Source organism: Palaemon carinicauda, chromosome 8, assembly GCF_036898095.1.
Source record: "Palaemon carinicauda isolate YSFRI2023 chromosome 8, ASM3689809v2, whole genome shotgun sequence".
In the NCBI taxonomy this organism is placed as follows: Eukaryota; Metazoa; Arthropoda; class Malacostraca; order Decapoda; family Palaemonidae; genus Palaemon; species Palaemon carinicauda.
Genome location: NC_090732.1, coordinates 47446652 through 47461651, shown reverse-complemented (window position 1 = coordinate 47461651; position 15000 = coordinate 47446652). Strand labels below are relative to the sequence as shown.

The 15000-nt window shown below is 35.0% G+C and overlaps 1 protein-coding gene across 1 annotated transcript in view; it reads left to right on the top strand.

The window, feature by feature from the left end:
* Positions 1-15000, top strand: part of LOC137645728 (high affinity cationic amino acid transporter 1-like) — a 176562-nt gene that overhangs the window by 119560 nt on the left and 42002 nt on the right. The window contains exons 8-10 of the mRNA XM_068378613.1: positions 4233-4330; positions 5597-5736; positions 6027-6129. Of these exons, the coding sequence (XP_068234714.1) occupies positions 4233-4330; positions 5597-5736; positions 6027-6129 (341 nt within the window). The remainder of the gene's footprint in view (positions 1-4232; positions 4331-5596; positions 5737-6026; positions 6130-15000) is intronic.

Here is a 15000-nt window from a genome sequence, read left to right as displayed (position 1 = left end):
ACATAATGTGTACCGTACTCGTACAACAATTGGTGATCAATCAAAATTCCCCTAGCTATGAAAAGGAAAATATTCAGTTATGTACAATAACTTCTTGTCTGAAAAGAGAGGGAATATCCACAATGACTGAGGAATTAATTCCTTCCACGTACTCTAGTTGATGAAATCCCCAGATGTTCCATCATTAATGGAGATTAAACTTTACTAAATTCCAACCAGGAATATTGACTAAAAAATCAAATATTTTCCTCTGAGTGGGAACAAAATTCAAAATCTCTTCTCCGGTGAAAGAGAAATTAACAACATTCGATCCAGCATTGACAAATATCCGATTCAAGGTATTTCCAAAAACATCGGGTGACAAAAGCAAATGTAATATATCTTGTTACAGGTTGCACAATCAATTATATTTATCAATTACAAAAAGTGAAAATGGACTAATTTGATATCATCTATGGAGTTTACTCTAATAGCCATACCTTCTCCATCATGAGGCTCAATAATACACAGAATTCTAGAAGTTTTATTCCTGCTGTAACCAGGTTATAGAATGATTTTCCTAATCCTGTAGTTGAATCGTTTGAACTTCTAAAGTTCAAACTTGCAGCGAATATTTTCATTCTAAACAGGGAGACATAAGATTCTTTTTAAAGTTTATCTATGAAAGACTTATTTCAATGTTATTAATGTTCTTAAAATAGGTTATTTTAATAGTTCATTACTACTCTTATTGTTCATTTATTTTGTTATTTCCGTTCCTCACTGGGTATTTTTTTCCTGTTGGAGCCCTTGGACATATAGCATCCTGCTTTCTCAAATAGGGTTGTAGGTTACCTAGTTATAATAATATTAATAATAATAATAATAATAATAATAATAATAATAAGACCGTCACTTTATTTGTAGATAACAATATAGAAATCTTTGGTTATTAAATCTCTGAAAACACAATTGACTTGAATAAAACTCCTTTATTAGAATTCGAAACTTGATTTTATTTTTATTATTATTACTAATCAAGTTACAACTGTAATTTGAAAAATAAATTGCTACAGCATTAAGGGTCCCATCAGGGAAAATTGCTAAGTTTAGGAATGATAGAAAATTACAGTAACAAATAATGTATAGTTGAGAAACAGTTGAAAAACAAAATATTGTAAGATATATAAACTATGAAACGAGACTTGCGCCAACCTGAACAATATAAAAGCATATACAGTACAATATATTTGAACCTCTAAAGTTCCACCGGTATTTATGTAGCACTGAGCCTTATGATGGAGAAAGCAAAACTATTAGATTATTAACATACTTAGTACTACGTACTAGATAGTAAAGTCTAGGAAGATATGAATGCAAAGGATGGTCAGATTTAAGAGAATCTTATACTATATACACAAAGAAAAAACTAAACAACTGTTCCAGAGATTAATATCTAGATTAGATAAGCCAATTTGATAGAGCGCAAAATTAGGTTCAGAAAATACGCTGACGCTCGTCAGCTGGAGACCAGATAGGAAAACGATATTCAGAGTACTATCGGGTGAAAGAATTAAAAAAGATATCCTCAGGATATATTAGCCAACAAAAATTGTAAAGGCTTTCTCAGCACGCCATTTCTTTTGCAGTTGAAGAAGCAATCGACCGGGTACATTTCTCAGAAGTAATTTTGTATTCAAGAATCACACCTGGAATTCTAAAGAAGTTCCATACGGTTAAAGAGACATCGTCAATGACAAGATCTGGATGCAAAGAGATCACTGACTTTGACCTACTTATAATTCTATTTATACTTATCGCTCCCTGTGACACCACTTTCATGGCATACACAATCTATAATTGGAAGCGGGGAAATTGACAACTTTTACTTCGCAAAGCTGATTTATTTTCTACGTTAATTGACATAAAATAAGCATAAATCTTCTTCAAATACATGAATATTTTTAATTATATAATTGCTTGATCTAGAACTCTTGTTTACTTTCTAATTACTTGATGATCTGAACGTCTCACAAGTGGTAAATAACAATGGTTTAGCTTTATAGTTTAGCAGGACACACTCTGAGAGAAAAGACACAGACATATTATAAACACATAGATATTTTGTGTCTTGTCGAGTGTCAATGCCAGCCATGTCTGAAGGTGACCTATCATGTCTTTGGGCCTACTGACATTTATCCACTGATTGCTGACTATATCTGCCTTCCCAGCTATTCTTATCAGAGCGCTCATTCCTGGAGGTTATATTGGGCTCCTTGGCCTCTAGATAGTAGTGGTGGGTGATGCAACTGCATCCTGCCGCCTCTCGTCTCCTTCCATTCCCTCTCCTCGGGTGCTACCTTTCTACATACAAAATGGACTCGGAACATTGTGTGCTTCGTCAGCAGATCAATGACACCAGTAAGAAACTGATTAAAACTGAATTTTCCTGGCCAGGTAGGTGGAGACCAGGTCACAAATCGGCAATCGTCCGCCTTGTTTCCTAAGAATTTAGGTTATCTGTAACGGCCTATTTAGGAATTACTAAAGCCCCTTCTTAATTTGTGACACCCCATAATTTACCCATAAGCTAATCTTACATAGTTTTTGATTATGGGATCCATCAACCACATTTCTATGTTCAGCATATGAAATTAACGCCAAGAAAGAAGCATCATATGCATATGTAACAACCTTGTTTTCACAGCTAAGCCACATATCATGCAGATATAAATAAAGAGTAATGGACCGAGAACAATACCCTGATGGATACCAAATGTTGCTTAACTATGGTCAATATGGTGCCTATCCTCAGTCTATTACTAAAAAAATTCAGTAATGAAGCTAGGAAAAGAACCACCTATTCACATTTATATAAATTTTAAAGCAAGGTCCCCATGATGAACACAGTCAAAGGCAGCACTAAATCAAAGGTAAATCATTCGAACTTTATGCCCGTAATAAATGTGATTTTTTACAGCATCGCAAATTTTTAGGAATGCATCACTTAGCCCAAGGCCTTTGCGAAAGCCAAACTGCAAACCAGGAAACAAGTAATTACCTTCAGCATACTACTTTAAATGTTTTGCAAGAGGCATTCATAAACCTTTAGGTACAGGAGCTAAAGAAATTTGGCAGGAATCATCAGAACTATAGCTACCACAAACATATTTACCCAATGGTGATGGAGATATACCCTATTGATAGACTTTAAGCTAAGTTTGTTTAAAAATGTACTGTACATAAAAGAAAAGAATGCATGGGGCAGGGCAAAAACAGAATAACAGACTCTCCTACATAGACTTTTTCAAGTCTGATTAGGATGGTCTTTCCATAGGCTGATAATTAGCAATAAACATACAATGACCAATGATATTCCAAAATAGCCTCCCATTAGCTGGTATATTATCAAGATAAAGTATATGATTACTCCATGATGCTTGAAGATAATTAGATACAGTAAATGTGATAAAAGAGAAAAGAAAAACATATTAATAACATGGTCGAAACATGAGCAAGCTGGTTTAAAGATAGCCAAGGATAGGATGTTACAAGTGAAAAAATAAAATTTTAGCAGAGAGGAACACATGGAATCGTTAATAATCAACATTCGGATACAATCTTTATTTAAAAAGGAGCTTCAGACAGGTGCAACATTCAGACAGCTGCAAAATAGTTAACGATAAAATTACTGAAAACAGGATAAAAAAAGGCCTATCTGAGTTTGAAACTTTAGATAGTGGGGGAGTGAATTGTAACATGCCCGAGACCAGGATGTGTGTTACTTTAGTCCCGATGTTGTTACGTATTCCAAATTTCGATGCTTCTACAGGATATCAAGAGATATCGTATGACAGTCCAGTCTGGACTCGTCCTCAGCTTTACGACAAGCTAAGAAAAAACTTAAGTCATAATCAGAAGAACTATCACATATTCCAAAGTAACAGAGGGACTATCCTTCAGAGAACTTAACTAAGGATTTGGTAGTTAACATCAATACCTTATAATCTGGTCTAGGCTTCCCGAAATGTACTTTGCTAAAAGGTGAGGGAAAGAAAATAAGAGAGGAAAAAGAAGAATGGAAAAAACCTCTTGCTACCCTACTCATTTAAAATATCAGTGAAAATTAGATTACTTTCTAATCTCATACACCCCGAATTTTGTATTCATTGTATAACTCAAGAGGATTTCTTTCTGTTCTCATTTGTTTCCCATATAGGCCTATCTATTTCATGTGCTATTTATCCACATAGGATCCAGATGCAGCTCTTGTAGCGTACTTCGATGACCTGGATATGCCGATATCAAAATGGATTGTAAGCATTGGAGCTCTTTTTGGATTCTCAGCAAGGTAAATATTAAATATCTCTCTCTCTCTCTCTCTCTCTCTCTCTCTCTCTCTCTCTCTCTCTCTCTCGTGTTAACGGCTTCATCGTTATTGTCAAAAGTAACCCTCGTTATGAGTTTTTAGTCACATATCAGAAATATTTTCAAAATTAGCATTTCTTTGCTTCAGCGATCTTCGTATTTGAGAATATGTAAGTAGGAATATACAGATGCATAAGTAAAATAACTTATAGACCTATTCTGCTATTTATTTAAACGTAAAGATGTATGAATATCAATAGTCCTGGAGATAACATACCTTCCATGAAAAAGTGAATTTGAAATAATCCGTCAATTATATTTCGTTATATCATTCTGATGGTGCTCATTGTTACAGAAAATAACCTTACACTAATGTTCTTCCTTTGTTGATCGAAAAAAAAAATCAAAAACAGGTTTAGATTTCAATAATCATAAATGCTATAAATTGAACATCAGTTACATCCTGTCAATATATGCTTTCTCAAATAATTTAGGTTAGCATTTACTTTATATTCGAACCTTAAAAAAAAAAAAAAAAAAAAAAAAAAAAAAAAAAAAAAAAAAAAAAAAAACCAATACTCAAGGATCTGTATCGATTATGAAATTCGCGTTATTATCAATTCACCGCATCTTGATAGCCAAATGTTGGCGAGGGACTGTAACAGATAAAGTTTTTTTATTTACTTATAGTTTAAGTTGCCTATTTTTACAAAACTACAGAGACAAAAAATGGAGGCTATTGTTAGGAATAGCTTTCTTGACCATAAGATATGTTAATAAGAGGTATAACAGACACACATGAATATGAAAAGAAACATTGAGAAATTACGCCCTCGTTGCATAAACTAGGGAAGCATAAACTTTCTTAGGTAATCATTATTAAAGGCCAGGAGATGCAGGAAACGTTTTCATACGATCGTTATTCAATAATGGCCTGTCAATAGTTTCAAGGTTCCATGAAAAGCAAAGATTAATATTGGATTTTTATTTTTTTCAACTCTCTGATATGCTATCATCATAGCACTATTTACAATTAGAAGGAAAACTATATTCGAGTCATTTGTAGTCCTTTTCATTGAGCAATAAAGAAATGTGACAATGATAATTACTTGTACACTAACAACCAGATAGAAATGCTGTTAAACAAGGGTTTTCTTCATAAAGTACCGAAGGGATTCTTAGAATAGGTCGTAGTACTGTGCTTGCAAATCAAATGCAATCTTACTCCTCGTTCTTTTCTCCTTTCCAGCATGATTGGCGTACTCTTGCCTCTTCCACGGATCATTTACGCCATGGCTACTGACGGCGTCATATTCAGATTCCTTTCTAAGATTAACAAACGTTTTCAGACACCTTTAATTGCTACTATCCTTACTGGGGTACTTGCTGGTACGTAGCACACACCTCTGGTTTTCTCTACGGATCTGTACTCAAATAATAAATCAAAACACATAACTATCCAACAGTGTAACATTTTGTTTCACATGTTGCAGGGTAAAACTTCAGACTCATAGATTATCGAATAAAATCCCATCAAACTTTACTCTTCATTCGTACTTCGAATAACAATTCTCTGTTTAAAAAGGTTTTGTGATCTGCAGTTGTAGATATTTCAATGTGTGTAATTTTATTCACATTTCATGAAGTATTAGGGTTTAATTAGCCTTCCATTGTTTCAGGGTTATTGGCAATGTTCTTCGACCTACAGACTCTCGTAGATATGATGAGTATTGGAACTTTGATGGCTTACACAATCGTCGCCGTATCAGTAATGCTTCTCAGGTAGTACATTTCCTTAAAAGGTTAATACTGTACATAAATTATGGGATTGAAATGGTAAAGCTATTCTGAAACAAAATATTTTTGATACTACTAACATTTTCCGAATTTTGATTGCCATTTCATACACAATAACATACATACATACATGTATACATGCATACATAAATATATATATATATATATATATATATATATATATATATATATATATATATATATATATATATATATATATATATATTTATCTATATACATATATATATATATATATATATATATATATATATATATATATATATATATATTATCTATATACATATATATATATATATATAGATATATATATACATATATATATATATAGATATATATATAGATATATATATATATATATATATATATATATATATATATATATATATATATATATATATATATATAGATATATATATATAGATATATATATATATATATATATATATATAGATATATATATATATATAGATATATATATATATATATATATATATATATAGATATATATAGATATATATATATATATATATGTGAAGATGTCCTTGATTTTTTTTTGCAATAACTTCTTAATTAGTCTAGTATCTTACCTCTTCCTTTAGTTTAATAATAATTGAATTTCTCTCAGGAGTTTACATAAGCAAAGTTTCGTGGGTGAGGGATACGAATGCTGGTTTCTTTCTTTACTAGACATAAAAAGGGGTTTGAACAGGCACTTACAAGCAGTCAAAAACAAAAGCGTGGTTTCTACATTAACACTTAGTGATGAACTCAGACGTCTTGACACTGGCTGGAGAATTTGGTGAATCCTGGTTTAGTTAGGCCTAAACGTCATCTATAGGCCTACTGTCGTCGCTGAAGTATAAGCCTTCGTCAGGTGTTGGGAAGGCTGGCGCGAAGTTCTAGACACGCCTTGGTCACTCGGGGACGTCACGCCTCTCGGTCGCTCTGGGACGTCTCGCCAAACGCACTCACAGACACTCAGGTGCGGGCGTAGTAACTTTGTTCGTCGTCCTTCGTTCTCAGGGGTAATTGTTCCCCTGTAATTTCGCGGCTGCTTTAGTATTCTACGTAATCGCCGTCCCTCAATTTGGTATAGGCAGCCGCCATGTGTTGTCGTCAAGGAGACCCGGCAGGTTAAGTAGGTCGTTAGACCTATTATACAGAGTGACTACTAGGAAGAGAGCGAGATGCCGTCTTCTCGTTGCTTATATATGGTCGTCCTGGGCGTGTCAAGCTATCCTTAATCACGTGACTTTTTCCCGGCTTTCACGTCTCACTCGTCTATGTTCCGTTCGACATTCAAGAACGGATCCTGTCGTTTGGGGGGGTTGTTTACGGGAAAGAACCCTGGAGTCAGCGAAATTAGTTGAAAACATCCTACCTAACTCCCGTTCACTCTCCTGTCTCTCCACAACTCTTTCTATACCTTTACAATTACTACTAACTGCATTTGTCTCCCCATTTCTTATTAATTAACAAAACCCACAAATAAAGACATCAATAACATACATAAACCTTCTGCATATGAAACTTACTCAAAAATAAGCATCTGTCTGACACCACTCGGCCAGCTACTAGGATTCTTATAGAATCCTCACATACAACAAAACAACAAACCTATTCTTTAGGTTTCCCAGTAATAACTAGTAGCAACTCATTAATCCTTTCCAATTTTCTGAAAACCAAATACTTCACCACATTATATGTTACCACAGTAATAAGCACAATCAAAAACACATTACACATAGTCAGAAATGGTGCAACATCTTTCTTGTAAAACAGAACAATCATTATCAAGTGGCATTGCCACATTTTCTACCACTGTTAATTTGTCTAGCTGAAAATGATTAATCTTGTTCTCGTAACTCTTTGCAATGGAAGATTGATTTAACTCATAATGCAAAAACACACTTGGTACATAATAGAGATAATCATTTATCACTACTGAGCAAGAATCTGCAAATGACTTCAAGTTTCCTAACTGAAATGTTTGAGTCTTCCCATCACAAGTAACTTCTGCATTTTTAGTACTTTGTACATAAACAAAAATCTCATTACCTAAATGTAATGCCCTGTATGGCAAAGCAAAGGTTTCAAATTTACACTCTCTCATCAACTCATAATTCTCAAAGAAAATACCTTGGATACACGGAAAATTGCTCATAGGTTGTTTAATTTGCACAAAATTGCACATGGATTGACTTTCACTTATCAACACACACTGTTCTAAATCACCTTCTTCTAAAATAATCATCAACAACTTGTTCTTATCCAATGCTAGACGAACCTTCGGATGGTTCCAAATTATTGTTGCATTTCCTATCTTAACTGGGAAAGGATGTACTGTATATAGGTCAAACAAATTCATACCCTTGAAGGGGATCAATACCAACAAATACCCTTTTGTTACTTTCACAGTTGACATTGTGTAATACCAAAATATATCTTCTAGCAAAGGCTTGGAATGGCTATTTACCATACACCAATCGATAATTTCTTTCAAAGTTTTTGGAGAAATGATAGCAGGGCTGAGTATTCCCTTTTGTGCATTTATTAGTCCGTTCACAGATTCCTTGTGATCACCAATCTCGATTTCTACTTCATGAATCAACTTAAACACTTGTTCTACGTCATCTATTTTATTAGAAACATTCACGTTAACTTGATTAATAAATTCCACCATCTTTTTATGTTCTCTACATTCTTATTATTATTTTCTATTAGAGTACTTATAAGATTACCCTTCTGATTAGCCCATTTCTCGATTAGTTCTACACGATCAGTCAAACCTTTTACATCGTTTTCTGTAGCCACTCCAAACAAAGCACTAAATGCACTACCTACAAAAGGTAATAAAGATCTCTTGTTTCTTTGAGGCCTGACAATGTCTTCAATTTTACCCTGTAAATTTCTTAATACTTCTACAAAGGCAGAATCACTATGGGTTAGTATGCACTTCCGTAGTTCTTTATCTAACTGGTTCAAATGTTCTTCCCTTTCTAATATTGAATTGACATTAATTTTTACTACAGCAAAATCTGTTAACAGTTCACCTTTTCCATGATTTTGTATCAAGGCCCCACTTTTAATGTCTATTTCGCAAGTGATACCGACCACCAGGGGTAGGATCAGAAGGAAGTTTTTCCACCACTTCCTGTAGAAGTTGAGAGGACCATGGATTAGTTTTTACAACCTTCATATGATTCCAATGGGCATACCTTACATCTAAATTCTGTTCATGTATCAGCTTAAATTTATTATTCCTTTCCCTTTCTAACACTCTATAAGGACCTTCAAATTTGGGAGATACCTTTTCATTTGGTCCTTCCTTTACATGTACCTTTATATATACTTGTGAGCCTATCTTCAGGTCAGTCATGGAACTAGTTGTGTCATAGTATTTCTTATTTACCTGTTGGCCCTTTTCTAAAGATTGTCTGGTTTGTCTTATTATTTGAAAGGTTCTTTGCAGTTTCCAAGCTATATAGTCCTGGTAATCATATGTGTGCCTAGGAGGTTTTGCGTCATCTAACAATGAGTTTGGCAGTCTTTTCTGATAACCATAAAGCAAAAAGTGTGGGGTTTCTCCTACTGTCTCATTTACTGTGTTATTCAAAGTAAACTGAACGTCCTCTAACGCTAGGTCCCAATCTTCTGTAGTTGGACTAATGATAGTTCGCAGTACATCCAGTATCTTCTTATTGGCCCTTTCCACTGTCCCATTTGAACTCGGCTTATAAGGGGTTATCTCGCATTTCTTTATCTCAAAAAATTCACAAAGCTTTTTCATTACCTCACTGGTGAATTCGGGTGCATTGTCCGACAAAAGTACCTCCGGACACGAATGTCTTGTGAGTATTCTGGTCTTTAAAGCTTCTGCAACAGAAACTGCAGTTCTATCTCTGACTGGGACAATTTCTAAATACCGAGTCAAATAATCAATGAATACCAGTATATATTTATTTCCTCTCAAAGTTTTTTTGGAAAGGGTCCTATATGATCCATCTGAACTACCTCAAAAGGGTTTAAATTACTAGGATATTTTTCTAAAGGAGCTCTGACATTTACATGACCTTTATGCCTATTACAAGTTTGACATTCATTTACAAATTGCTTTGCTTCTTCGCTGCACTTAGGCCAAAAATAATTTCTATTTATTGTTCTCAGAGTCTTTTTGATTCCTGGATGTCCTGCCAACTTGTGGGTATGTGTTAGAGTTAATACTTCTTTAGTCAGGGTGTCAGGCACATATAGTCTAGAGCAAGCACTCCTATCCTTAGCCTTCTTATATAATATCCCATTTATTAATTCAAAATCTGACCTAGAGGTTTCATCTTGTAGCAAATCTCCTATTATTTTCCTGATACCTTCTTGTTTCTCTTGTTCGATTTTAACTCTCTCCAAATCTAAGTCTACGACCTGACAGCTGAAACAAAAAGTGTTAGTTGTGATAATTCTTTCAGTATCCTCTTGTGCTCTAGATAATCCATCTGCTAAAGTATTAAACTTACCTGGAATGTATCTAAATTCTGGAGCAAACTCTAGCACACTAATAAACCATCGATTAAACTTTAAGTTATTAGTGAAAGCTCTTTTCTTAAATAGGTCACAGATGGGTTTATGGTCAGTAAGTACATTTACTTTGTGTCCTAACAAAATGTGCCGAAACTTTCTCAGTGCCCAATAAATGGCTAAACATTCCTTTTCTGTGGTATTGTAATTTCGTTCGGCCGCATTCAGGACTCTACTTGCATAATATACTACCCTCATTCGGGTTTTTTGCCTTCTGTAACAAAACTGCTCCTATTCCTGTATTTGAAGCATCACATGCTAAGTAAAATTGCTTGCTAAAGTCTGGATACACTAAGATAGGATCTTGGATTAATTTCTCCTTTAACTTTTGAAAAGCCTCCTCTTGCTCTGCTTTCCATTCAAACTCTACATCCTTCTTAGTTAATTCTGTCAATGGTTTAGCTATAGTAGCAAAATTTTTGACAAATGGTCTATAGTATCCTATCATCCCTAAAAATCTTCTTACCCCTTTCAAATTTTGTGGAGCAGGATATTCCACAATCGCCTTTATTTTTCCTTCTTGCATGCGTAATCCATCAGCACTGATCACATGTCCTAAATATTCTAATGATTTCCTCAAGAATTGACATTTCTTAACCTTTATCTTTAATCCTGCCAGTCTTAGTCGTTCTAAAACGATTTCTATGGTTCCGAAATGGCTCTCTATATCTTTGCTAAATATAATGACATCATCTAAATAGACTGACACATTCTCTATGTCTCCTAAGATCTGTAACATTAACCTTACAAAAGTCAATGGAGCTGATGTTAACCCAAATGGCATTACCTGAAATTCTAAGTGTTCTTTATGTGTGCTGAAGGCAGTTAATGGCTTTGATTCTTCGTCTAAAGGTACTTGCCAATATCCACTTAGTAGATCTAAGGATGAGAAGATCTTTGCTCCTCCTAACTGAGCCAATACATCGTTTATTACAGGCATGGGCATCCTATCAGGAACTGTGTTCGCATTCAACTTGCGATAATCAATCACTAATCTGTAACTTCCATCTTTCTTTGGAATCAACAACATGGGAGAATTATAAGGTGATTTAGAGGGTATGACCACTCCTTCTTCTTTCATTTCTTCTATCATTTTATCTACTATTGGACGTTGGCTGATAGGTAATTTATAATTAGGTATGAAAAAGGGTTTAGCTCCATCATCTAGGATTATCTTATGTCTTAACACCTCAGTCCTACCTAACCTATCACCTGTAATTGCTATGCCCTGCCTATATTTATTTAAGGTTTCTATTAACCTTTTACGGTACTCAGGAAAATCGGTGTTATCTATCTCCCTATCTATTCCTGCATCAATGTTTCCTATGGTAAAGAATGCTTCCTCCTCTAACGGAATCATTTTGTGTGTAACTTCTATTCCTGTACAAAATTCTGTACCCGCTAACAAATGGAGTCTTTTATCAGAATAATTCATGACATAAGTAGTACAGGCTAATCCCTCCATCTGAACTAATGAGTTATCCATTCTGACATATTCTGGTAATCCTTCTGGGGTCAAGATTACATCATTATTTGTGTGTAGGCGGGTTATTAAATATACTCTAGTAAGAGTATTGGGCAGTAGTACTACATCTCTAGCTAGCCTAAATCTTATTTTGTTTGCATCTGCTGTGCTGATCAGACTTATCTCCCCAGTTTGTACTTGAGTACAAAAACATGAATCTTCATCTCCTCCTTTTTGAGATTCTGTTTCTCTTAAGTGTCTTAATTCTTGTGAATTCAATGTGCCTAGCAGCAAAACTTCTTGGAATTCCCTTTTATCTATTCTCTCAGATTCTCTGTCGACATTTTCATCCTTAGTATGTGTGCTACCTTTACAAGAAGTAATTTCCCCCTTTCTGGGTGCAATTGCTAAATTCTCTTCTTTCTCCCTTTCTTCTGATTTTACTTTGATTTCCCTTTCTCTTTCTGAACCGGAGTGTGTTTCAACTATCGAAGCGGTCCCCTGCAAATTGGCCAAATTTGTAGTGGACTTGTCATCAACAAGTTGGAAACAGACTTCCTGATTATTTCCCTTTAGAACTAATCTTCTGTCTTGACAATCAAAAACTATGCCAAAATCTTGCATTGTTGCAAAAGAAATCAAAGCTCGAGCGGGAAATGCTACTTCTTGCAAAACCAAAAATGGCACTTGACACTTCTTCTCTAGCAATTCAATGTTTAAATCTATGGCTCCTACATTGTTAAGCTGATTGCCAGTTATCCCCTGAATTAATGTATCCTCACTCCTAATTGCAGAAATAGGTATATTCAAATAATCAGTTAAGGTATGGAGCCCTATGAGATTTACAGTACTTCCTGAATCTAACAAACTAAGACATTCTTTACCTTCTATCTTGATATTTGTCTTGGGTAATGATTGCTGTCGGAAGGATAAATATGTTGCTGGCAACGTGGATGTACCTCCGCTACCTGCAACATCCTTCCATTCTTTGGTTTCCCTATTTCCTGGACTCCTATCCTGCTCTTCTAGTCACTTTCTATTACCTTGTTTTTCTTCGGAGTAATTAGTAGGGTTTGAGTTATCCCTTGCCTGTACCTGAGGAGTATTTTCGGAGGGTTTATTATGTTTCTTACCTTGGTACCAACATTCTTGGTCTGTGTGACCTCCTCTTTGACAATACTGGCAATACCTATTCTTTGGTCTAGCTCCCTTATGATGATAATTCCCTCTAGATTTATATGTTTCATTATAATTTCCTCTGTTTTGTTCATTTGACTTGTAAGGGGGCTGGTTATTTTGATAATTTTTATGGTAATATTTATTCCTACCGGTCTCGTTATTTTTATCTTCCCTGTAATTCTGATACCTTCTTTGCTTGGTATTTGCCGAAAAAGTGACCTCTTCAATTTGGGTCTCGTTTTTCTGGATGATTTCCTGGATTTGGCTCAACGTTTTTGTGAGCTTCTGGGCAGGATCTAACTTTAGGTCCTTGAAAGCCTTCCTTTCCCTTTCACCAAAGGCTGCATACAATGTACCGTAGGCCATATAAGTCAAAATTTCATCTAAATCCACCAGTTGGTTATTATCCTCACTAAACTGCATTCTGTTTCCTACCGTGATTGTGGGTAATGACAAAATGTCTTCCTTAACTACTCCCAAATGATTCAGAACCTGGGTATACAGACTAGGCATGGAATCACCTTCAAATTTAGCCGAGTTAAACCTATACAAGTTCAACAACCGATCGGTCTCCTTGGCCGATCGCCACAATAGTCTGCATTCCTCCTTGAACTCGTTGAAAGTGGTAATTTTTTCAAAGGCCTTACCGTTTAATGTAGGGTGAGCATCCCCTACGTCTACGTTGACTAACATCATTGCCTGTTTAATTTTTGCAACATCGTCAGTTATTTTAAAACTAGCGATCCTATTCTCTGTGTCCGCTAACCACTTATCTACACTGTATTTCTCTAACCTTTGTTTGTCGGGATTATCCCTACTTACATTTCCACAAAACCGTGTGGTTTGTGTGATCAGCCCAGCGGAATTCATATCGGCAATATTTGCTCTTACCGGACTCGAACTTCGGTTTCTAGTCAGATTTTGACGTCTTCCTACACTAGCACTTCGCGACCGTCTGTCTGCAGTTAATCTCAAGTCGTATTGATATTGTGTAAGTCTTTGGAAAATATTGTCCAGACTCATATCACAAAAAAAAAAGGAAAAATTAAAACACCAAAATTTTCTTACGAGAGACAAATGCCCTAACTTCCTATTCTATAGAGAGACAGTATTTATACAAAACAAGAGAGTGAACGAAAACATGCAAACTACTCACATATCCATTGGTTCACGACTCCTTTGGTTTCCCTCTGTTTTTCTTGAGATTGTTTTGTATTTCTTCGACACTTAAAAGGGGTTTCAGCACTTTCCTGAAATAAAGCCAGTATTAGTTCAAACTTAATACAACACGGCACAGTATCCCTTAACGATGCCACCATTTGTGAAGATGTCCTTGATTTTTTTTTTGCAATAACTTCTTAATTAGTCTAGTATCTTACCTCTTCCTTTAGTTTAATAATAATTGAATTTCTCTCAGGAGTTTACATAAGCAAAGTTTCGTGGGTGAGGGATACGAATGCTGGTTTCTTTCTTTACTAGACATAAAAAGGGGTTTGAACAGGCACTTACAAGCAGTCAAAAACAAAAGCGTGGTTTCTACATTAACACTTAGTGATGAACTCAGACGTCTTGACACTGGCTGGAGAATTTGGTGAATCCTGGTTTAGTTAGGCCTAAAC